At 38.2% G+C, this 26,535-nt stretch overlaps 1 protein-coding gene across 1 annotated transcript in view; it reads right to left on the reverse strand.

Moving 5' to 3' along the window:
* Positions 1 to 11,811, reverse strand: part of Rhoj (ras homolog family member J) — a 79,049-nt gene extending 67,238 nt beyond the window's left edge. Inside the window, exon 1 of the mRNA XM_076850391.2 lies at positions 11,212 to 11,811. Coding sequence (XP_076706506.1) covers positions 11,212 to 11,389 — 178 coding nt within the window. The 5' untranslated portion in view covers positions 11,390 to 11,811. The remainder of the gene's footprint in view (positions 1 to 11,211) is intronic.
* Positions 11,812 to 26,535: the final 14,724 nt, after the last annotated feature.

Here is a 26,535-nt window from a genome sequence, read left to right on the forward strand (position 1 = left end):
GTTTTGTTTTTTCCTCTTTTCCCTCCAAATGTTAGGTCAAAGCATGAAGCAGAACAGAAGGGTTTGCAGAGGGGAAACAGATGTTTACTGTTCATTTCATAATCACAGGGCTGGATGGATATGGAAGAACAATAATAGTTTCCAAGACAGAACTGCACTAAAACTGCCCCAAGGATTCCAGACTCTTTCCTGTTGTTTAAGACTGCTTTGCTTCTTCCCAGGAGAGTAGGTGTTTTCTAACTTCCCTTGGTGACCCCTCCAGAGGTTTTATAGTCATCCTGATTTTTTTTTATGTGCAGCAGTCTCAGGGAATAGGAATCCACACTCATGTAGCTTTGCAGGTCATGCTCAAGGTCAACACTTACTCCAAGCGCCCAAGTTGGCCTGATCACTCTCCCTCTGTTAGGCTTCATGATTCCCATGTGCCCTATTCAGAATTTGGAGGCTTCTCTACCCTCCCTGCACCAGCCCTCTCCCAATACTTGCTGATTCTGTTTTCTGAGTTCACTTCTTTCCAGGGTCTCTTTCCATGTCCCAGCCATGGGTACAGATCTTTTTTGAGAGCACCCTGTTTCCTCATTTAGGAATCTGCTAGCTGTTTCTGTCAGACTCTAAAGGCCTCTTCTGTTTCACACAATCTGTTAGAAACTCCCAAGTCAAGGAGTTTTATATGCATCTATGCTTTTAAATTGGTTTTTACTGATTGGTGGTTGATTATAGAATTGCTCCTTTTGGCTTGATTTATAGGCATCTTCATAGCATAAAGAAAGGTTTACCAAACTTCCTAAATTATACTAGCTTGAACTATATAGATTTATGATATTCAATGGGTTTGAACTACAAAATGACAGTTTCACAGATTCTACCTAATAAGAAATGCTCAAGATGCTTACTGAAATTCATAGTCACAGCTCTTTCTCTTAGATAGTCCGGCTTAGCAGTCTGGGTATGGATCTAAGAATCTGCATTTTTGACAACCATTTTTTTTCCCCTCATGACCAAGTAAGTCTAGGAAATACAATTGTGTCATCTATATTGAATGAATAGCTAATTCAATATGGTGCTTGGGGCAGTTTTTCTTGTTTATATGTGACTATTGTGTTTGATAGAAGCAATTTCAACGTAGTGACTGTGGTGAAGATTACTAAGTGTCGATTAAAATCTGTTTGTCCCTTCTTTGGATATATAGCTGGCCTCCCTTGAAATATGTGGCCCACATTCTCTTCAGCAAGATGTGAACAAAAGGGAGGCATGTCATGTGTGGGACTCCATAGTCTTCCGGTTTCTGCTATCTAGATACAGAGAAACTTAAGGACTTGGTGATGACAGAGTCAAAAGTCAAAAATGGAAAGAAGTAGATCCCTGAATGACCACATGGACTAGAACCATCTCTCTAACCTGAATACTTGCCCAGGTCTCTTATATGATCGAGAAATAGGATTCTAACAGTTTGCACCATCATATATTAGGGTCTATTTGTTATAGCATTCTCGCTTTCCTGGTAGGGTGATACCATCATTACAAAAACCTAAAAAGTGTGCTGTTGGCTTAAGCTGTTATGTGGCAGATGGTTAGAAAACAGAGCAGGTTGGATAGATGATTTTGTAAAACTATTGTCAGTGAAACCTGGATGATTAACTTAGTTCATACTGAGTTCAGAGCACTCTATGAAAAGATTGAATGAGCCAGAATGTCAGTGTATGTTAGTTGGTACTCCATATGTTTAGTAAGACATTAAAGAAAGGTGAGAGCTGCATTGGTTGCTTTTTTAAAGCAGAGATTGATAGACATTAGTGACCTTACAGAGTTTAAAGAAAAAATCCATTGTTTCTGAATTCCTCACAAATAGAATATACAATTAAGAAAGAATTTGAGCAGCAAATATCCATGAAGATGTCTGTTAAATCAGGGGAACCTTCTGTCTGTCAAAAATGGTTGTTGCACACCCTCTAAGCCTACAGTTTCAGACACCATGTAGCTATTGTTAATTTGAGAGCAAAAGGAAGCAGGCTAAACATATTTAAGAATCACATCCAAAAAAGACACACATTGGTCTTAGATGCAGTTGTCAGCACAGTAACTTATCAGAAGCTTGGTGAGCATTATTTTCTTTTTCTTCTTCTTTTTTTTTTGGCAGTTCGGGGGATTGAATGCAGGACCTTGTGCAGGCTAGGCAAGTGCTCTATCACTAAGCTACATCCCTAGCCCTTAAAAAAATTAAAAAAATTTTTTTCCTCCGTGGTATTTTTATTGATTTAGCCATGTAGTCAGAACATCAATTCTTTATGTTACATTTAATTGTATCACATTTAAATTGAAATTTAAATCTATGGTGCAATGTAAAGGGATTATTTAGGGTCCTTATTTCTTAAGCAGTTTTAGTAAGAGGAATTGAATTTAAAAAATGCTATGAGAAATTGTTTTTTAGGAACATCTATTTACTCAGTAGATTTATTTTATTGTACAAATTGCTTATTTTTTACCTTTTTAAATTTTTATTTTGAGACAGGGTCTTGCTAAGTTTCCCAGACTGGCCTGAAATGGTGAACATCCCACTTCAGGCTCCTGAGTAGCTGGGATTACAGGTGTGGCCACCATGCCCAGCTAACCTAGTAAGTTTTTTCTTTCTTTAAATTTTTTTTCTATATTTTTTTTATTTGTGCATTACAGTTATACATAATGGAGGGATGCAGACCATATAATAATATAATTTGGCCAATATCATTACCCAGTAGTTCCCCATTTTTCTCCCCTCATCCCTCCCCTTGACCTGATCTCTCTTCAGTTTTCATGAGACCAGTCCCCCTTTTCTTTTCCTTTTTCTTCTCCACATATGAGAGAAAACAGATGATCTTTGACCTTATGAGTTTTAGCTTAGTAAGATTTTGAGGAAGCTGTGTTTCCTAAGAAACTCCAAGATTGGACTGAATATGCTTATAACTATAAAATGACAGTTGAGCCCCCAAAATTACACAAGCAAGAAGCAGGCCGAGAAAGCTGTGCAGCTCCCAAGGCCCAATTCAAATGTGGATCATGGAGGGAAATGGACAAGGAAGAAAGGTATTTCTCCCAGACCACAGCATCAGGGTCAATTCAAGAACCTTCCCAATGAAGATTCCCAATGCTTGCCATTAGGATTCCATTATTGCTATGTGCCTTCCAGTCTTTTCTTTCTAAAGGAGCGGGGGCACTGGATATTTTGGTCCTTCCATTCCTATTCTACCATTGTATGAGTGGTGATTGGGCAGATGGCCTAGATAAATGGCCTCTTGTTGGACAACAAGGACCCTCCTCTTGACCAAATCGAGAAGATGATGTACCCCTACTCACGCCGGACTTTGGCATGGTAGCAGTGACGCAGTGGGATTCTGGGGAGAAGGGTGAATTTGTTTTACAAGTGAGAAAATTGCATAAGGACATTTGGTGGCTGGAGAGAGTGCTCATTACCATTAAAATCCATTCTCTCCTTTTTTTGGGCATGTAGGTTGTCTTTTTCTTGGCCTTCCTTAAAATGGGGTGTGACTTTCTGACTAAATTATCTCCCGTGGAGAGGGACTGGAAATGATGTCTGTTACTTCCAGGCCTGGTCCACAAAACTTTTCATTCCATTCCATCCACATTCCTAATGTGCTCATTCTCATTAGGATCATTGGATGCAGATTAGCTATACCATCCTAAAGGCTGGTGTCTGGTCACCAAAGGCAAATATTCTGAGTCCTTAAGTGACCATATGGAGGAAAGTAGCCCTGCTGACTTGGATACTGGACCAGGAGCATAATGTTAGCAAGGAATACCTTCCCACTCAGTTAATCCATTACGTGTTTGTGTCTGTTTGTTATAGTAGGTTAGTATACTTTAACACTGACTTTTAAATTAATGTTATTAGTTATAAAAACATAACCTATACACTGTTCATATCGTTTATTATTATTCTGGTTCCCATTTTCTCCATTAGAAGTTTTAACCTTTGGAAAATTGATTAATATTTATATATGCTGGTTTCATCAACAGTAAAACTGAGAAAACAATGGTATCTCAGAGGATCATTGTGAGATGGCAATGAGTTAATGTATGAAAAAAATACTTCAAATATGCCTGAATCCATAGCAAAGACTGTGTAAGTGGATAGCTCTTGTTATTTGGTTGACGTATATTCTAGTGGCATCTCATGATTCAAACCATCACACTGCTTGTGTGTGCATATGTGGCAATAATGAAAGGGATACTGTTTGAGAGCAAAGAATGCCATAGATTAAAGCTGTGCCATGGGCCAAAACAAGAGGCTGAGAAAATGCACATGAATCATATCCTTTTGTTTTGTGAAAATTTGGCACATCTAAGAAATCGATGAACTTCAGAGTGGACTCAGGGACAATGTCAGGCCTCTCTGTGATTCAGAGTTGGCCCCTATTGAATTCATGATGAGATTTATCCCCAGAAAATATTCGGTTTCTGCTAACTAACCCAGAAAGTATTCGTTTGTGGGAAAGTAAAACTTCAAGCAGATGAGAACCTGCATCTGAACACCGAGGAGTAGGACTTCCATAGAATCCTTGTGGATTCGTGCTTGGGATTAATGAGGGAGGCTCTTTCTTTGAATTTTCTTCCCTGTCCTTATGTTTGTTGCCTTCCTTCATGTTGCCTTTGTGGAACAGGATATTTGGATCCCAAAACATTGGGGTTCAATGTACTGAGCTGACTCGGAGTGATATTTGCTGTTTGCCCCACAGGAAGAAGAGGGAGACATGGGTGGTTTCATAAAAGCTGTCCCGGGAGTTGTTTACCTAAGATCAGCTTTATGAAGCAGTTCCTAACCTGCACAGCGAAGGGAGCCAGGCTGGATAGAGCTACGTCTTGCTCAGGGGGCACCTGTCTACCAGGTGTGAGTTGGTTGCTGCCCTTGGTGTGCTGCTGGCTAAAGCTGAAATGTGGGGTGCAGGGGGGATGAGCAAATGCAGTGTCCAAACCCAAAGTGGTTGCTCTTTCCTGATGCTACTTTGGTCACAGATATGTACTTCTCTTTCTGTCCTCATCATTTGTTAGTCTTTTTTTCTTACTCCCAGGAAAAGAAGCTCACAGAGTATCATCTCTGCAGGACATTTCACTTTCTGAGTGCATTTCCCATTCTGGAAGACTCAGGAGAAAGTTTGCCCTCCTAAGCATCACAAGGTAGACTGTGGACGGAACTATAGAGCAGCTATGATTCCTACCATTGTGCATCTTTAGGGTCGCTTCCCAGAGACCAGAAACAGCCTTCACCCACATCACCCTACCCCAGGAAGAGACACTGGGAGGTGGGGTGGGATACCTATTGGCTTGGGTGTTAGAAGGAACAGAGTAGGTGATGCTGGTGGCCCTCTCCTGTTTCTTCTTTCATGAACTTCTTGTATACTTTTAATTAAGGTTAAGAAACTGGTGATTTATTTCACGGCCCCGTGAGAGTTGCTTTAGGTTTTCTTATAGCTTACAAAAAAATAAGACTCATTCTTTCTTTGGCATCTTCAGAAAGAGGAAAGGAGAAACTCCTGAGTCAATTTTCCCCCATGGGCAGTACTGTGTCACAGCTTTTGTAGGCCTGGGACTCTGTTTTTATTCACTCATACTTCTTTTACGTCATTTCCCATACACTCCCCACCCCCACCCCCTCCCCCCAGCCTGTGGACTGGACACAGTTTTCCCGCCTGCTCTGGTCACTGTGGTTGTGACTGTATCCACCTTGGCTGGTTGCTGTTCAATTTTGTGGAAAAAGTTAGCCCTGGTTTTCAGTTCTCTAGGAAAGCAGCTTCCTTTGATACCTCACTCAGCTGATAGGGTAGCTGGATTTTCCTCTTTTCCATGAATTGTGTTAGTTTCCTGCCTAGGCTTTCTGGGTTCGCAAATATTGGCTTAAAGTGAATTTTCAAATTTGACGGTTTTTGATAAAAGAGCTGTTAAGAGGGATGGGTTTTGGAGAAAGATCCTTAGACAAAATACATTTTAATTCAAAGGATGGTAGAAAAGTTAAGTCCGACTACATCAATAAATGGCTTTCAGCTGGATTTGGCTTATTTACACACCTGTATGCTTAAACATAAAAGCCATGTGCTCAACCTCACTTATTCAACATACAATCCCACTAAACGCAAAATGCAAGTCTTATGTCATATGTTACATGAAACACTAATAGATAAAGAGACTTTGTCAGGAAAAGCTCCATGATGAAATTCAAAGCTATTGATCAGGATAGGATGGGAGGAGAAATGTGACTGCCCATGGTAAACTGAAGGCTTAAAGTTGTGAAGACATCTTGCGTCCTCCTGGGAGCAAGTAGGAAATGTGGCCCAGAGATGTTTTTTAGGTACACATATAACAAATGTGAGTGACCTACTGCATCTAGCTATTTTGTAGTCCTAGCCCTCAGTCAAATTTGGGGTGACTCTGAAATGTGCTCTCTATATAAGAACTACAAGAGTTTGAGTGGTCTATTCAAAGTTTAAGCTACCCAAAGTAATGCAAATGGAGGAATACCAAGTGACATTTACACATTATGGAATTTCACTCTTGACAGATCTGTCAAGTGTCAGATCTGTCAAGGTATTTAATACCATTTTACAGTTACAGTAGGGATAAAATGATCATTCAAAATAGCTCAAAAAATAGAATCATTTAATAAATGTTTTTATAAGTTTATTTCTAAAGAGATATCTGTTGGACTACAATTTGTTCATTTTTCCTCAAAGTCCATATATATGGACCCAAACTATCTAAATGCTGGAGGGACCAAGAAAATTAAGACATACTAATTAATTTATTCAATGACTATTTATTGAGAGTCTACTATTTGTCAGATGGCACTTTTTTAGAAGCTGGGGATAGCAAATAAATATATAATGTCTTTGTAGGGTTAAATATCATGAAGAAAGATGCAGCAGAATAGGAGGTCAAAGTGAGAGTGAGGTCAAATAGAAGGTCAAAGTGAGCCACATGTATTAAATAACTGAAGCTAGGGAAGATCTAGGGGAGTGTCAGGGCAGGGTGAGAGCAAGTATAAAGTCTTCAAGGAAAGCAGGAGTTTGGCATGTTTGAGGAATAGCGAGATGGCTAGTGGGGGGAGAGTGTTCGGAGATTAGGTGGGAGAGAAATCAGGGACAGAGTCATGGGGTGCCTTGCACACCTGACAAAAGATGGGCTCTGAGTACTGAGGGAATCCCTGGAGGGAGCTGAGGCTCTGGATAGTCCCTCTGCCAGCTGGGTGGAGAATTGACTATAGGGGGAGCATGATTGTAAGAAGGGGACTGGGAGGTGATTATTGTAGTATGGATGAGAGAGGAGGTGGTGGTGGCTGGTGATCAGGTTTGAGATGTACCGTATTTTGAATGTTGAATTCAGTGGTAGGAGCAGGGCATAATAATTAATGATTTAAATGGAGAGATATGAGGGTGTTTCAAAGGAAGAAAGAAATAGAGGATAACACTTGTTCTCAGTCACTGCATAGAAGGTAATGGTCATATTCTTGTAAGGCAAAGAGTAGGAAAGAGTGAGTTGGAGGCATTGAAAACTTCTGTTTGACAGATGCCCATTAGATATTCAAATGGTCAGTTGGGTATCTGAGTGTTCCCAGTTCTGGGGCTACAGATATCAGTTTGGGAGTTATTAGTATGTAAATGAATTTTGAAGTCATCCACTAGATACCATCAACCAGGCATGAGCCTCAGTTGATAGGAGGACCAAGGGACTGAGTACTGAAGTATGCTAATATTTAGTGGTTGGGAAGAGGGGAGGTGGAGGCAGAGCAGATGGAGACAGGTTGTTGGTAAGTGGGCTACACACCAGTAGAATGTGGTATCTCAGAAACAAAGGGCAGAAAGTGTTTTAAGAAGGAGAGTAATAAGCCGCACAAATGGCTTCCAAGAGACCACGGTGAGGACTGGATTTGGCGAGGCACGGTCCCTTCCTTCAAGGGGCTCACAGCAAGTGGGGGACGGGAAAATAAGGAAACACATAAATTGGGATACAATGGTGACGTGCCCTAGAGATGTGAACACACTTCCGGAGACGGACTGAAGACAGAGCAGGGAATGTCCCTAGAGAGTCAAAGAATGCTACATGGAGGAGAGGTATTTTTGGATTCTTGAATTTAGGAAGAAGAGATTCAAACCAAGGATTCATAGAACTTAGAAATTTTTTTTCTAGTTGTTTGTTGATTTTTCTCCATCACTTATGCAAAACTGGTATTTCCACCCCCCACAAGTTAATATTTCACTGCTATCACTGCTATAACTTCATGCACAATTACCACTCATCAGCACACATGGTAATTGTTTTGTAAGGACAATAATGCACTCCACCGTACTCTACTCTTCTATAGGATATTCTTGATATTACATCTTCCCTTGTCAGAGCCTTTACTTTTAGTTACATTTTAATTCACTTTCATAGGGGGTACACAAGTGTACAGAACTTCTTTTTTTTTTTTTTTTTTTTTTTGAGAGAGAGAGAGAGAGAGAGAGAGAGAGAGAGAGAGAGAAATTTTTTTAATATGTATTTTTTAGTTTTCGGTGGACACAACAGCTTTGTATGTGGTGCTGAGGATCAAACCTGGGCTGTACACATGCCAGGCGAGTGCGCTGCCGCTTGAGCCACATCCCCAGCCCCAGAACTTATTCTTAATAATAACTGCTGAAAAAACTATTGCTTTTTACATGTGAGGTTCTAAGAACTTCACATGCTATAGTTCATTTTGTTTTCACAAATAATTTAAATACCTTTATTGTCCCTGTTTTTACTCTGTCACAGCTGAGATACAGAGAGGTTAAGTAACTTGCTCAAAGCCCACAGAATAAGTGCCAGAGCCAATATTAGAACTGGACATCTGACTTTGGAGTTCATTATCATATTGTATCCAGAATAGTATGTTGTACTTTTATCCTTACTGTTATATTTCTGTGTTCCTGGGATGAGCCGTTAGTTATTAGGGAAAAGTCTTTAAGGGATAGGCTGATCTTTGATTTCATTTGCCATCTTTTTTAAGGACTCAGAAGCCCGATTACAGGTTGTCATTTCAGAGTGGGTCAGAAGAACCCAGGAACTGGACACTGGATCCAAATGGAGAAGAGTGCCTTTAGATCTTTAACAATCGGTTGTAGATTGTCCTGTGACTGTGCATGGATTTATGTTCAACCAGAGCATGTGTGAGGAAGGTGGTGGCAAAAGCAGCGAGAGTGTTTGTGACAGAGAGTGTCCTCTGCTAATAGAGGTGATAAGTTCATTATGATCCCAGATGCATGGGGCACACACCTTTATTTCCTTTTTCACCTTACGGAAAGTGCAGGAGAGGATTTCATATTTAAGGAAGTACAAAGTGTAAGGCAAAGCCATCGTGGTTAGGAATGCCTGCAATGCAAAGGATTGCTCTGGGTACAGTAGTTGTGGTTTTCTGGGTGCTCAAATAATTCAGTGGCCAAAGTCTGAGATGTTTTGATGCTCAAACCCCAGTAAGTGTGTACATAATTGAAATAGAAAATAATTGGATCCTAGCAGAATCTAGACATAGTTCAGCCTTGGTTTGATCTCTGATGTGTCTTTTAATAGGCCGACTTTATTTCTAACGATGGTTTTATCTTCTTCCTGACACCACTGTAATTGGTTCACCCAAGAGATGAGGATTTGGATACATAGTTTTTCTAAGCATTTGAAGTCTCTCCTTCTAGAAGATTTTGAGTTCTACCTTTGATCTAAAGGTTTCTGAAATAAGGTGCTAGCCACTTTTCCCTTCATGGTAGAAAGAAGATATAGCATAAATAACTTTTGCTAGGATGTTTTCAAGAACAGTTTCTGAGTAAGTTTCTGAAGGTACAGAGCCATAAATTTTATAATTAGTTTTTTTTTCTCCCTCAAGATAAAAGTATATCTGCTCTTCTCTTTATTCTGCTCTTATTAAAGTGCTCTTTTCTGGGCATAGTTATTAAATTTTCAGCAAAGCTTAAGGGACCCAGCATTAAAATTTTCTCAAAGTTTCAACAAGTGTAGAAAAGTTGCTGGGAAATGGATCCTATACTCACTGTGGCTTTTTTCCTTGTCTGCTATGGGGTAATATTCTTGCAAGTTATATATGTGCCTGAGGAAGGGAAGACTTAGGTGACCATGTAGCTCTGGAAGAGAAGCTGCTTCCTACAGAAGGAGGATTTTGAATGGCCACAGAGCCAAGCAAACACTCAAACTGGCTTCCTGTGGGCCATTTCCTCTTTGCTGAAACTGATCCAAAGCCAAGGCGAAGAAAAGAAAAATTTTCCTCTTATGAACTCTCAAATCTCTGACGAGTCACCATTCCGAACACTGTGCAAAAAACCAACGCAATTGTACATTTGAAGTATCTCACAAATTTGCATGTGAGAAACTTTATAATATTTGTTTTGAAAATTAAAGGAACAAGTCAGAATCAAAATCGGAAAATTCAGATCACACTGACAAGTAACATCTATTAACTTTAGAATAACAAAAGCTGAAAGTCCACTGAAAGAAATCATGACTATGGTATCTTAACTGTCATGCTTTAAAAGATCTTATGCTCAATTTTGTCCTTTCAGGACGTGCTTTAAGAGATTCAAATTTTATGTGTACTTTTATTTTTTAAAATGTATCAATTAAAAATGTTTCTTTTAGTCTGAGATACAGATTACCTAATTAATATTTTAAAACTTCAAAACCTTTTTCTTTTCATTTAAAATCCCAAGAAAATGAAAGTACAGTATTTTGGTACCAAGTACTATAGAAAAGTTAAGTGTTTTATTTATTAATCTAAGCATTTTCATTTCTAAACAACATGAGATGAAGAGAGGAAACATAGCAAGACATTTCTTTCATCAGTTGTGTGTTTAGTGGTGTTTTTTTTTGGACAGGAAAAATTGTGTTGCAATTACATTATATCTTAAAATGTTCACAATAAAAAGTTGATGAATCTTCAAGCAAATGACTAAAATCTCTGGCCCAAAGTCTAGAGGGCAGTTCAGAGTATTTTACCAAGGGTTATTCATTTGCCTTGATTGGGGGTGGTGCACAAATCCTTCTCCCCACAATTCTGGCAAAGTCTTTGATTGTATTTTTTGGTGATCTCCACAGTGCCTGCCAGGACTGTGCCTAATACTGACACCGAACTCAGCCAGGTCCCTCTGAACTTGGGGGTCTGGCCTCCCACGCTGTGCATCTGGATGCACGAGTCCCACTTTTTCTTACCTGCATAGTGGTCAAACACAGTGGGCACGTACTCCTCCGGGAAGGCATCATTGGCATAGCTCATCAGCAGGCAGGTTTTCCCCACGGCACCGTCCCCAACCACCACACACTTCAGCATCTTTTTCTCCTCGTTGCCACTGCAACTGCAGCTGCTGTCATTTCCCTCTTTGCAGTTCATTCTTGCGGCTCCAGCTGCTGCTGCTGCTGCTGCTGCTGCTTCCAAAGCACATGAAGCAGTGGGAAGTGAGCGCCAGGCTGGAGTTTACCCTGCCTTACTTTGGCTACCTTGGATCATGCAGGCATGTCTGAGGCGCGCGGATGCCCTGTTGCTTACCATTCTAGTAAAGTAAGGGAGCCCACACTTGGGGGAATTATTAAAAGGGTCTATTCCTCTTCCTTATCAGTTCCACTTAGGAGACGCTCCTTCCCGTAGAATTCTAGAGGCTTCCCTACACCTCAGAAATTTCAGCAGCCTGAGGGTTTCACTCTGCTCTTGCCCTCTCCAGCCTGGCTGAAGGCACGGAGGAATTTTGCTAAATCTTTCCCATTTTCCACCTCACATCTAACATGGAGGAAAGCTGCGCTTTTAAATGGAGATTTCCCCCTGCTTCCTCCAGCTTGCCGAGTATCAGGAAATCATGGGTTTCCTGCTGCATTCCATATTAGGATCAGTGGGCTGGGGAGGGCTGCAACAATGGGAGCTCTGTGTGTGTGTGTTTGTACTTCTGGGGAAGGATGCCAGGACATGGAGTGGGAAAACACTAGGGGTCCCACTGCAGACTCGAACGGTCAGACTTCCTGTTCTGCCCGCTGCTAGTCAGGCTGTTTGCTTGTGGCTGGCTGGGAAGAAGCCGACGAAAGGATGGAAACCCGGAGAACTGTCTGCCACAGAAACAGGGGGAAGGGTTTGAGTGAGCAGAGAGAACCACACCAGCAACTGAAGGATAACATATGACATCATCCCTCACTGAGTCACCAGTGAAAAGCTCTGCAAATTAAAAACGGACAGTTTTTTCTTTTACTTTCTTAAAATGAGAACCCTCAAGAGATTTCTTTTTGCAATAAAGAAGACAATCTTCCAGAGTTACATAGTTTCAAAAGCAAAATTTTATTGTAGGTCCTAGGTACCTATAGTACATGTGATCAGGTTTACAAGCTGCCACATTGGAGTGCAATGCTCAGATACATATTCCAGACACTAACATTTTTTATGATTGTAGCACATAAGAAATCAATTAGAGGTGGGACGTTTGCATTTTCTTATTAGTAAATAAACACACATGTGCTTGGCTCCTATTTAACACCCTTTGGAAACAAGAGGGTGAAGGATGGCTTTTTGATTTGGGTCCCCAGTGCTGTTTTTGCTTGGAGGATCCCGTGTTTGATTTAGTCCTCTCCCCTTGGGTCAGGCTGGCCCTCTTCAATTACAAAGGAGTCATTGGCAGCTAATTTATTTGTCGGTTGGGTCTCTCAAAATGAAGCCCCTTTGAAGTTCTGCGTTTAATTAATGTACTTGGTCTTGGAAAAGAAATGGCACTCTGCAAATGATTTTGACAAATGGATTTCTCTGAGATTTTGAAGGATTCACATTATTTAATTGCTTTGAAAATTAAATAAAAAAGTTTTTCTGGGTGGGGGCAAGGTGGGAAAAGTCTGTTTTCATAAGTGGTTATCTATAATATTTATATATTAGATGATGGTATCTATCATACGTATACCATCATCTAATATAGTACCAAATGTCTTCTGTTTTAGATCAGAGTAGCATTTTCCATAATGTGTAGTGTCCCAACATTTCTTTCCTAAAAAGGAATGGTGTTTCAGTTAGGTTATGGTATGTTAGCTAGGTTATATTGCAATAACAGACAATCCCCACACCTCAGTGGTTTAAAATAACATGTATTTCTTTGCTCAACTTGTATTTTTGTTTTGTATCACTGTCATCTTTATTCAGGGATCTAGGCTGTTAAAGTAGTCATGCTGAGAATATTGATGTTCAGTGAGGCAGAAGAAGAAATGAGTATGGTAGAGGCATTGATTCTTAAATCTTCTGCCTGGACATTACTCTTTTGCTCATATTTATTGACCAAAGCCAGTGATATGTCTGTGCTGGGTTCAACAGGAGGATCAGAAGTTTAATCCTATCATGTGTTGGGAACCATATATTGGCGAATAGTCTGAATGATAACCAGAGAGTTGCAATATGAGAGTTGAATATTTGCAATATGAAAGTTGAATGGTTTATGTTTAGTGCCATTCTGAAGCATTTGAAGACATGTATGATTACATGTGATTTACAAATTTTTCTTTAATTTAGTCTTCCTAGAATACTTGGAACATGTGATAATAAAATTGCAATTTGAAAATATGTGTTTTATTTCTAGAAAAAAGGCTTGAGTATGAATGTGGTAACCAAATCGGTCTGTGTAGGTGAGGAAGTGGTTGGCAGTGTTGAGGATCCCTCCTGAAGATAAACAAGATCATTCTGAGCACAGTGTGATGATATGTGTTTGGTGGAACTTTAACCTTACTCCCGAGGTTGGGCAGTAAATGTGGTATGATACCTCATTCATGGAGCACTGAAACATGATTACCCAGCCTGGCCAACTAAAAGCCTGTGTCCCTACACCACAAACATGCTCCTGTACACGGAGAACTTGGTCTAGGAAAAAAACCTGAGAAATTGGATTGAGGTGAGTTTTTGGTATATCTGTGTGTAACCTAAACCTTGTACCATCAGACAAGAATATTCAAGTCCATTCTGGTTACTATGTGGACAGTGATTTGAGGCAGTTGAGAGATTTGAAGCAGTTAATTATGGGTCCTTTATCTAGAACTCAAAGGATTGGCAATCTGCCAAATTGGATTATATACAAAGATTGGTTATGGCTATAGAGAATGTTAGCTCTATTTCTCAGATTAGACTTGTTTTTTTTATCATTGTTTACTGCCTCTTAAATTCAATATTTATGGAGAAAAAAACTTTTTGAGATATCCTAGTAAAAATGACAAAAGTTAAAAATCTTAATATCTCAGCCTGCAAAGGGGATCACATTGTCCTTGAGAATAAATATTTTAAAATATTTAAATATCAAAAGACTGGCATGAACCAGAATAACAAATTCTTAAAAACAATTCAGCATTGTTTTCAGAGGTATTGGAGTCCATAGAATTATGTTTGCTTGCCCAGGTAGAATGATCAAGAATATACTTTGATTCCAAAGATTTAAACATATACTAAGTTAGGAAGTGGTATGAAGACCACTGTGTAAAATACTCTACCAGATGCCTGTACTTTTGGGTCTTGGGCCATGTAAATGATTGAGTGGTGGTTACATAGCCATTAATTATTTGGTTTACTTCACCACCAAGTTTATACAAGCTTACCAGCATGTGGTGAAATCTTGTTGGGTGATATTTTCTGCTTTTCCCAAGAGACCTTATACACTGAATCCCTCTTGTCCTCTGAGCTTTGGCTTCCCATGAGTTTCTGCAAATGCCAGCAGTTTTTTTTTTTTTGTATGAAATTCTGATTCCTTTGATTGCTTCCAGTTTTCAGAGAAAACTCAGTAGAAGAGCTTAAACTTCCCTGGTCTTTCTTTTCTTTTATGCTTAAATCTAGAAGTTACATGGGGGAAGTAATGCAACTGGATTAGAAACTCGGATTTTGGACTGGTCTGTATGGAGGAGAATGTTTTGATTTTATTTTTAGGAATGTGGGATGTGCCATGGTTTCCATGATACCAGGATGCTCAGTAGAATCGGGTCACCTCCACTTGAGGGAAGACATTCTCTGAGGCTAAATCTGAAGTCAGATCTCTGATGGTGGTGGGTATGGTGTGAGTTGAGAGGGGCAGTGTTTTCAAGTTCTAAGGGTGCTGATCCACCTCTCCTTCTGAGACTAAATTTCAAGATCAGTTGAGGATGTTAAACTGAACAAGATACCCTAGGACTGCCCTGGACTGGAGCTGCCCCTCCCCAAGGTGGGTGAGCCACTACCATCAGGCATGCTCATGTGTCTATTTGTCATCTGTTAGGTCACATGTACTCAGTCTCTGGCTATTGCCCATTCCATGTACTTGTATAATGTCATTATATATAGCATATCAGCCACAGTTTCTTGGATAATATCTTTTCATAATTCTAGAAATGGCTTTCTTTTTCCTATTTGGAGGACTTCTCTTTTCTCCTCTAATATATTAATTCCAAGAGAAATAGGTTGCTCACCAATCTTAGGTGGTGGGACTTCTTTCCGTCCTAGGAAGAAAGAGGCCCATTTGGTCAGTAATGATAAAGAACTTTGTGTGTGTTTCTTGTATATTGCAATATTTCATAGCTTAACTCTGAATACCAAAACTTGTCTAAGAGGAAGAGAGTCTTGTGGGTTATCCATTGGGTGTTTTTGGTCTTCATAGAAAACCAGAGATTAGGGAACCATTCAAATTCCTCCTATCCCAGAAAATATGGAGATGAATAACAGTTTAGAGAGAACTTTCCACTGATTCTTGATCTTCCAGATTAGATGTTTTGAAAGGCAGATTTGAGGTTGAGATGGTGATGGGTTGTTTCTCCCTCAATGCCATGTATAGAAATAGCTTGTAGAAATAGCTCTCTTGGACATAAACAGAGATCTTCGGTGTTTGCTTTTCTATTTAGTGATTTGAATCCAAGAAGGCTAGGCTCATTGAATTGGTCATTGTCTGGGTGGGCAATGGTACAATTGCCAGAGATTGAACTTCTGTGGGCACAGGGCCATGCCATAGTCTACTGTTCTTTTTTGTATGTGGGATATATTTAAAAAGTGAGAAAGATTGGTGAAAAGTTTCTACTTTTGCTAGAAAAACAGCTCAAACTTGCCTTTGGCTTTGGACATATTGATAGCATCAATGTCTTTTAAAAATAATATATAGAATGAAAATTTGAAAACCTCAAGCATCTCAACAATGACTGGGAAAATGGGGCTCTCTGGTATGTAAGTATGCATTTTAGTTATGACGGGATTAAATGAAAAAGGAGTCCTCCTGAGAACCTGCATGATACCTACTAACCCTCTGGTAAAACACTAAATAAGGAAGAAAACATATTCTCTGTGGATGGAAATGTCTGGTTAGTCTATCTGAACAGCTCATTTGCTGGTTAATCTATATCTACAATTCACTTGCTTCAGAAGAAAGAGAGTCAAAAAGACAATCTGAATTTAAAGGAGATTATAGCTCAAATCTCAGATTTCATACTTGCACATGGTAGGGACTGTGAGAAAAGATTTTGGAATTGACTCTCAGTGGAATAAGTGGAAGAAGAAGGTAAGCCAAGAAAATACCATCAAACAAATCTATTAAAACTCCCAGGACAAAAGAAGGAGGAGAATTAAAATCTTCCAGAGAGAAAGAGAGGATGGATGAACTTTTAGTATGGAAGAATGAACAGTGTTCAGGCTAAGTCCCAGAGAAGATTCCCCTACCCTTTATTGTCAAGATGGAGCATTCTTGCAATGTGTATATTTTCCAGTCAACTTTATGATACTTCCTTTTTTTTTTTTTTTTGTTTTTCTATTCACTATTGTGCTGTTTTATTGAAAGCATTCTGGGTTTTTCAGTGTTAAATAGTCGTTTTTTAAAATTTGCTTCTATTGTTTTAGACCATATTATATTTGGAGAGTATTTGGTATTTTTACCTCCCTTTTTGGAAAATTAAAAGAAATTATAATTGGTTTTGTGAAATGTATCTCTTGTCTACTCTAAAAGTCTGAAGGTAACTTCTTTTTGCTTTAATTATGTTTGATAAAACAACCTAATTTTTAGTGACTGTAACGATAGGACAGGCAATATGCTATAAATTTTTGATTTTTATAAATTTCACATATACTCTTTTGTCCAACCTTCATTTCACCCTTCCATATCAAAAGGAAGATGATCCTTTAAAACGGCCCACATCTATAAAGCATTCATTAGCTAATGCCAAGTGTAGCAAAACCCAAAGTAGCATCATTTGTTATCTTGAATGTGGAACCTTCATAGTAATAGGTACCCACTCTGTATGTAGATACCCAAAGATTTATTTCTATTTTTATTTATTGTGTTTCAAAATCTTTCTAAACCTCAATGTCATTCAATCGTAAAAGAACTTTTATAATTATTAAATCCATGTTCCCAAGCAATAAAGGAATTTTTAAAAATAGGGCTCATAGGCTGTGTCCTTTTCATGAATACCATTGTTCACCATGCAAAACAGCAACAACCATTATTTACTATTTTAGTAATCAAGATGTAGTTGGCTCTGTAGTGGATGTTGGTTGTTTCTGCCCATGATTTCTTCCTCCTTTTTTTTTCTGGTGATAGCATTTCAGTTTCTCTTTGAGGAAGGGATTTTCAGTTCAAGCTGTTCAACTGGGGCTGTCACCCAGCCCTGCAAGCTGAGGGTGGGCACACAAGCTAGGTTTGACAACTTAGAATTATATCTGGGGGTTTTCCTGAAATTCTCCGGAAAGAGATATTCTTGTCTCATGGAATTTCCTACACTGAGGATCACATAAACTTATTGTTGGGGGTCATCTTTGTCACCAGATGGAAAGTGCATGCCTGAAGTTGATAATCATGAGTCACGACACAGGAGTTTATATTTTGGAACTCATTTAATCTTTCCCTCAAAACCTAGAAGGTAAACATTATTATTATTATCCTCGTGTTTTTCCCACATTTTTATTGGTGCATAATAGTTATACATATTGATGGAGTTTGTTGTTACATATTTGTACATGTACATGATATAATGGTATAATTTGACCAATAACTCTCTTCAGCATTTCCCTGCTGCCTCCCTGCAGATTCTTGCCCTTTGGTCTCTTTGATTTTTTTTTTTAAATCATACATGTATATAGGGTAATAATGTCTGTCTTATTCTACTGTTCTTCCCATCCCCAGAGCCCCACCCCTCCCTATCCTCATTTTATGATTAAAAATGCACAGGTGAGGTTAGGTGATAAGATTTGTATAAAACAGCTAGCAGGTAATGGGCCCAAGATTCTAAACCTTGCAGCCTGCTTCCAGAGTCCATAATATTTACCACTACGCTACAGAAAAACACAGCTGAAAGAGAATGAAAAGCAGATCCTGGATCACATCATTTGAGCCCTTGACCCAGCTATTTCTTATATAGTCTGGGGTTTTCCTTTGTAATGAGCCAATGCATTCCCTTTTGGTTTAAATTAATTTGGGATGGATTTCCATTATTTGCACTTGAAAGAGCCCTGAATAATGCATGAAAAAAAATGGGAAGTCTTGGGTAAACTGTGTTTTTCCGTGTGATATTTGAGACAATGCATGTAGAGATGACTCTCTTAACAAGTTTATGCTTGCTTAAGCCAGCTATGAAAGCTGTGGGAACATCCTGGCACATGTGAGGATGGTCTGTGTTGATTTTCTCCTCAAATCTACTCTTTAGTATTTAATGGTTAAGACCTAGGTCCAAGTCTCTTGAACCCTGGCTTGTGTGGGCTCCTGATAGATTCTCATTAAATAATGACTTTTTTGTCTTTCAAATAAAAGCATACTAATCACATCCTTATAGAATATAGTCATGAATATATAAAAAGAAAAGATAAAAGGATCTAAATTAGCTTAAGTTAAATGAGATTGGCTTAATCCATTCAGGCTGCTGTAACAAAATACCTAAGACTTGGTAGTTTATAAACAACAGAAATCTATTGCTTATAGTTCTGGAGGCTGGGTAGTTCTAGATCAAGGTGTAAGCAAATTCAGTGTCTGGTGAGGGCCTATTCATCATGGGAGGTACTTTCTATGAGTCCTCTCACGGTGGAAGAGAAACCAGCTCTCTTAGATTTCTTTCTCAGGATGCTAATCCTGTTTATGAGGACATGACCTAATCACCTCCTAAATCACCTCCTAAAGACCCCCACCTCTTAAAACTACTGCTTTGGTGATTGAGTTTCAACATATGACTTTGTGCATATGTGTGGGGGTGAACAGAAACATTTCTACAATAGCAGGGATTTATGGTCCTGTGACTGGACAGTCCAGGGAAGCTGACTTTGGGTTTGGCTGATCCAGGACTCAATGTTGCCATTAAGATCCATTCCTGACCTCCTATTCTGGGCTGGCTCCATTCTCAGGTTCTGCAAGTGGACCCCTGACATCTCTAGGTCACCCACAGCCACAATGGAGGTAAGCTTTGCATCTTCAGCCCAATAAAGAGGAGAGTGTACATCTTGGCATTTCCTGCACAGAACCAGATTTCTTTGTTTTGGGTTGAGATATGCTGATGGGTTTAAGTCAGTCAGGCCCCACCTCTGGTATCCATCAAACTTCAGGGCTGCAAATGATGGATGGAGATGGGAGAGGAAACTCTCATCTCCATCTCTCATTCTTGATGATATTGAGGTTAGAAGAGTGAAAAATAGTCGAAATTGTACCAGTAATACTAGTCCTTGCAGTAGTAGTATTCATAACAATGACAATCATGATAATGGCTAACAATCCACTACTTAACTATGTGTTGGCATTCGTTAACACTTCTAATCCCTATCAAAAGTCTATGAGATAGGTACCCTCAAGTCATAATTTCACAGATTAGGTAATTAAAACAGAGCAATTGGATTTATACAGCCAGAAAGCAGCAGGCCAGGGCTCAAATGTTCCCTCTGGCTATAGAACTTGCACTGTTCCATTGGCTAAGTTAATCTCTGCAGCTGATGCCAACCATTCCTTAATTAAGGATGACACTTAAATAACATTTCCCCCAATTTTCCTGGCTATCTTTTACATAATCAAAACAGGGTTGAGCTTGTAAGTGTGAAACTTCATTGCTTGGATATAATAACTACCTCTTTAACTACATATATCTTGAGATGATATAGAAAAGGAGCTATCTAACCTTTTGTTTTGTTTTGTTATTCCTGGTAGGTAAATTTGACACATGATAGGAAATGTTTATTTCCTTTTATTTGGGATATAAAAGCTCATGACCAGATAAGTTGACTACCTTTATTACTATTGATGGGGGTAATTAAATACCATTTTATCTACTCTTATTTATTCCAAAATATATTTTGGACATAATAAATATTTTAAAAATTAAGCCATCACCTCCTTTGCAACATGAAAACATAAGAGGTACTGTTTCTGGGCCAAAACAACTTGACGAATATTGTGGCGTCTTAGGAGAATGATTATGTTCATGTCTGATGTTCTGTTCTTCAGTTAGTAGTTGTCTCAGGTACTTGTTCTTAGTATTTCTTAGACCACCAGAATCAATATAAACCTTAATCTTAAATTATTCTGGACTGAATATCTTTTTAAAAAGTTTTGGAATTCTCTTTATGTCATTGAGTAAAGCTTCCTTAGAATAGATGGCCTTTCAGATCTTGTGGAGAGCATGGGATTTGTGAAGCCTGATTAGCTAGCCTTCTGTGGTCTTAAATCCAGGGCTGAATAAACTGAAAGAAGGTACTCCATAAGATGAAGTGACAGCTCAATTGGTTTGATAAGCTTTTGTAGAAATACAGATTTTCCACTGTCTTTCCTTAAGCCTTTCTGAACCTCAGAAATGATTCTACAATTGATGCTGTTATAACACAGCTTCCCTCAGGGTCATGCACAGAAAAACCAAATGAGCATTTTGAGACAGAGAAAGTTCTTCTAGGAGGCAGTAGGCTGAACCTTTAAATACAGTATGGTAGATTCTGCTCAGATGTTACCATCCTCTCCTTCAATGTTAAGGTAGTTATCATGGCTGAATCTGGACCTGGCAGCCAAACCCTTCTCAACTTAGTAAAATCCTTTTCCAGCCTTGCTCAACTTTCACTAGACAGAATAACTGTGCCTGGAATCAAAGAAGAAGGAGAAATGGGAAATGAACCTCACTAACATTTCATGAACAACTATTAAGTGTTAGGAGATGATGTTGAGAAATTTTATGCAATTATCACATTTAATCTTTTCAGTAATCAGAGAGGTGAGGGTCATGATTTTCATTTTTCTTAAGTGGAAATGGAAGCTCAGGCCCTATGACACACAACTGGTGGGTTAAATGATGGAGCAGAGATTCAAGTTCAAGTCCGAATCTTAAGCCCATATCTCACTTGTTCTTCAAGTCTTTATAAAATTAAATATTGTTTATTTGATTTAAAATATATAGTATAAATATATAGTATAGGTTCAGGAAATTGTCTAGAATAGTTTATTATAGGTCTGTTGATTTCTGTAAGAGATACTCATTGAGTACTCCCAGTATATTGTAATGAGCAAATCATATAAAAAAATCACTGTTCTTTCAAAGCTAACATTCTAGTGGGAGGAGATAAATAATGAACATAGTAAACACCTAAATTATTTTAACGGTGATAAGTGCTATGGGAAAATAAGAAGCCTATATAGCAAGGTAATGATAACTGGCCGAAGAGAGGAGGGGTTTTGAAGTCTGAACTTTTAATGAGGGTGAAAGGCCCTGGTTGATCCCCAGCACTGCAAAATAAAACAACAACAACAAAAGAGAAACCTGAGCTACCATGCTTACTCTATCTTACCAGATAATACCCTCTACCATGTTATGATGCAGCAAGAAAGCCCTTACCAGATGCTGAACTGATGTCCATGTTCTTGGACTCCCCAGTCTCTAGACCACAAACTAAATGAAACCCTATTATTTATATATAAATCAGCTGATCTCAGGCATTTCATTATAGCAACAGAAAGTGGACTAAAACTCCAGGTGAAGGAAAATGTTTCTTGAAGTAGGTACTATATATTTAAAAAACACTAGAAGAAAGGATTTTTAATATTTTCACCACAAAGAATGATAAATATTCAAGGAGATAGATACACTTTTATTGATTTGAAAATCAAGTAATGCACACATGCATCAAAGCATCAGGTGATTTTCCATAAATATGTACAATTTTTATGTGTCAATTAAAAAAGAAAATTCCACCCAATGCTGCTGATGTTCAGGAATGAGGGGGAGCTGACCATTGGGATTTCGTAATGTGGAGGTGACTGGTACTTTTGACAAGAGTGGTTTTGGTAAAATTGAGGTGTAAGGAGGGATCAGAGTAATTGGATTTTTTTTTTGAGGAAAAAATTACAGCATGTTTTTATGCTGATACGAATGATGTAATAAAAAGGAAAAAAATAATGACACAGGAGATGGAGAATTGCTGTTGAGAAGAAAGGTGCTGACAAGTTTTGCAGTGAGGGAAGAGATAAAAAAATATTTCTTTATGATCATCCGATGACAGCATTGTGTCACTGGAATATGTTTCAAAGTGGTTTGCTCAAGTGGTGTGTTTCAGTCATCTCATAATCTCAAACAACCTGATCTATTGGAAAGCTGGCACATCATGATTTTTAATGTAGAGGGTAAAATAACAGGATTTGTTACAAAGACTGTCCTAGAGTGAAAAGTGACCTTGATTGCTAAGAATTTGGTTATTTTCCCCCTAGCACATGATGATGTACTTCTCTTGTCCCAGAAAAAAAGTGATAATATATTATTTAGGGAGAGTTGAAAACTGTATCTAAATGCTACTATAGGCCCAGAAGAAATGCTGCCAAAATTGAATGTTGTCAGAGTGGATTGGGAGCTGATTCATATTGCTCACCTTTCAGCTTTTTTGTGTGATATGCTCCTTGACTCAACATCTGACAGCTTTGAAAGTGAACTTCAGTGAAAAATTACCCTGTAATTTTTGGATTATCTACTTAATTATGAGCTCTCTGAGAGATTCACTCTAGATTGGCATTCCTGATGATCTGCAGTTGTGATTGAAGATTTTGTAGTTTATTCAAAATAAATCATAAGAAAATAAACCATCTAACCTGTGGATGGAAATTGAACTAAATATATGTGGAGCTGGGTGCCTTGGGTGAAGATGTCAAACCATATTCTCTCTCTCACTTCTGTATATCCACTATCATTTTTATTTTTAAACGATGTTTTCATTACTTAATATTTGGATGAGACTTTAGTTCTCTCTTTTTAACATTTTGATAGCAGTGTGCCAACTGAAGGACCCACAATATGTTCTTCAGTTGGAGAAATAATAGATTAGTTCATGCAAGGACATGGTGGCTTTGGGGAAATGTTTGGATTTTCTTCAGGAACAATGGGAAACTGCCGAAAAGCAGTAAACAGGGGAATGCATGCTTCTAATAGTGTTTTGTGAAGATCTGCTAGTAGTTGTGTAGATTAGAGAAAGACAAATGTGGGATTAGGAGACCCAGAAAGGCTAGTCTGGTGAACAGAGGATGGCTGGACTAGTGGTGGCAAAGGAGGCAGTAAGATTTATGACTTGTTGAGGACTCACTATAAGAATCCTATCATATAGATATGATTATTGGTCCTAATTTTACAGATGACAAGAGGCAAAATAACTTGACTGAGATCACACGGTCATGAGGTCGCAGTTTAGATTTCAATCCATGTCATTTTATTTGAGAATCTGTGCTTTCAATCGGCAAGATTAGTTGCCTCTATTAGATGGAAATGGTAGAAGTTAATAGATCACAAATATAGTTAGAGATAGAATCAGGAGGACTTGACAACTCATTGCATGTGGGTGGGGGGGAAGATGGCATATGCAGAAGTGACCCTGATGTTTCTCTCTGAATTGATCAGAGAGGTTCAATATGTACTGCAATATGGAAAGGCTGAAGGATACATGGATTTGGAGGAGGGAGATTAAGCGTTCAGCCTGGCAGGTACAGATGCAGATGTTCATGCAGCATCCAAGTGAACTATGCAGTGGGCTGTGACCCCTGTGGATCTGCAGCTCAGGAGAGAGGTCTGGGCTGAGAAACATGTCTGTATCAAAAACTATGGTTGTGATTTAGATTGATCCACAGATAACATGGTACCAGACATATAACAGGGATCCATTAATACTGAGGGATTAAATTCATGGGAGAGCCATGGATCTTCAGATTTAGAGTGCTTATTATAGTAGGCATTTCTGATATTCAAAGGTTAGCTTTCTGGATGTTTGAGGTTGATAATGTCTATTCAAAACTTCCCTCTTCTTAGATATTTCCAGTGAAATTACTGTGAAAGAGAAGCGCTCTGAAAAATATCTACTTCGGACAAATATAACAACACTTAAGATGGTCAGTTTAATGCGTAGTTCTAATTATCTGTGTAATTAGTTTACTAAAAAATAAACATCTTTTTTTTTTTTTTTGCTCCAGAACTGGTAAGTTTATTAGCCAAGATAGTGGGTATTGGAAGCTAATGATAACTTTTCTGATCTTTTGAGACTTAAAACCTCATATTTTAAAAGTTTAAACACTTTTTAATGTAAAACAACTTTAAAATTAAAGAATTGAAATAATCATACAAAGAACTCTCACAAATTTTGTATCCAGATTCATTGATTATTAACATTTTGCCACATCTTCTTTATCATACCTACTTCTTTACATCTATTTAACTTTTCTGAACCTTTTGAGAATATGTTAAAACCAGGTGTTCCCTAACTCCTGTTTGAGCTTGTATGTCCTTGTTCACTAACTCCTAACTTGAGCTTGTATGTCCTAGGAATGAACACATTCTCTTATAAAGCCAAAGTACTACGATCAAATTTAGTAACTATTACATTTTTATCATACCATTTTATCCTGTACAATTCATATTTAAATTTCTTTGTAGCAATTACCCTCTCAATAGAGGATCTAAACTAGGATCATGCATGGATTTTCTCCTTCATGTCTCCTTAAGCCTCCTTTAGTTTGGAAAGTCTCTTAGCCTTTATTTGTCTTTAAAGACATTTGTCATTTTTGGAGAATGTAGGTCAGTGTTTTATAAAATGTCTCTAGGTTTATCTCATGTTTACTCAGATGCATAATAAGGTTATCTTCAGGTCTTGTATTCTTGGTAGCATTCTTATGAAAAAGATGTTAACCTGTGGTCACTTGATCAGATGATATTTGCCAAATTTCCTTACTATAAAGTTATAATTTTTCCTTTATAAATATTAAGTGAACTGAAGAAGTTTGTTTTTAAAGTAAAACCTTTACCCCCAAAGCAACAACTCCAACTTGAAAGCTGGTTTGCTAATTGCCAGGAGAAGGATGCATCAGGAGTCTCACAGCTGGTGACTTAACCTGGTGTGGTGATTTGTTCAGCTTATCATGAGCATTGTTTAATCATATTGAGGTGTAGGTTGGAAGGTAGTGAGATAAGACCGTATTCCTGATGTGTTTCTAGCCCATTCTGGTAGACATAAGAAAACATTTAGTCTTTGTACCATCTCTGCTCTCCCTCATGACTCAACTTAAAAGAGTTTATTTAATATCCAAATTATTTTGCATAAATTGACATTGCCTTCTCTCCCCTCTTCACAAGGATTCTGGAATTAGGTATTGACTTTTCTTCTTTATCTCTTAACTTCCAAACTTATCAACCTTAGGATACTAAAATGGACCTTAAAATATCAAGAACCTATATCCACATGTGTCTAGCTATTGGTGTATCTATCTGAAGGAATAAACAACTTAGCTTGTTTTCGTTTTATTTAGGCATGGCATCAGTTACTAAAAAATTTGTAACAACCACAAAAACATGAGAAAAAACAACATACTTGTGGAAGACTTTATGCATGTTTTACCCATTTTTTTTTAATTTTATAAACTTCTAGTGAATCACCAAATATGAATTTTGGCAGACGAGTATAAATTAGCACAATTCTGCAATTTTCTTGTACTCTGGTAACATTGGGTCACATTTTGTCTTGTCTCACATCTGCTCAAAGCTTGCACAAAGTTTACCAAAACTCTGCTGTGTAAGAATGATGCTAATACAAACAATAATAAATGTTGGAGAGGAGTGGAGAAAAAATAACACTTTTATACTGTTAGTGAGATTGTAAATTAATACAACCACGATGGAAGATTAGTAAAAATAGTTAAAAATAGAACAACTATATGATCAAGTCTGGAGGTTCCTCCTAAGACTAGAAATGGGACCACAATATGACCCAGCTATAAACCACTCCTCCATATTTATCCTAAAAAATTAAAGACAGTGTATCGTGGTGGTACATGCATGCCAATGTTTACAGCAGCACAATTCACAATAGGCAAACTATGAATTCAGACTAGGTGTCCATCAGTGGATGAAAGAATAAATAAAATATGGTATATATACACAGTGGAGTTTTATTGCCAAAAAGAAGAATGAAATTGTGTAATTTGCATGAAAACGGATGGAATTTTACAACATTATGTTAAGAGAAATAAGCTAAACTCAGAAAGTCAAGGGTAGTATGTTTTCTTCCATATTTTAAAGCCAAAGAGGAAAAAAGAAAAGGAAGGTAGG

The sequence above is a fragment of the Callospermophilus lateralis genome, chromosome 3, assembly GCF_048772815.1.
Source record: "Callospermophilus lateralis isolate mCalLat2 chromosome 3, mCalLat2.hap1, whole genome shotgun sequence".
Lineage (NCBI taxonomy): Eukaryota > Metazoa > Chordata > Mammalia > Rodentia > Sciuridae > Callospermophilus > Callospermophilus lateralis.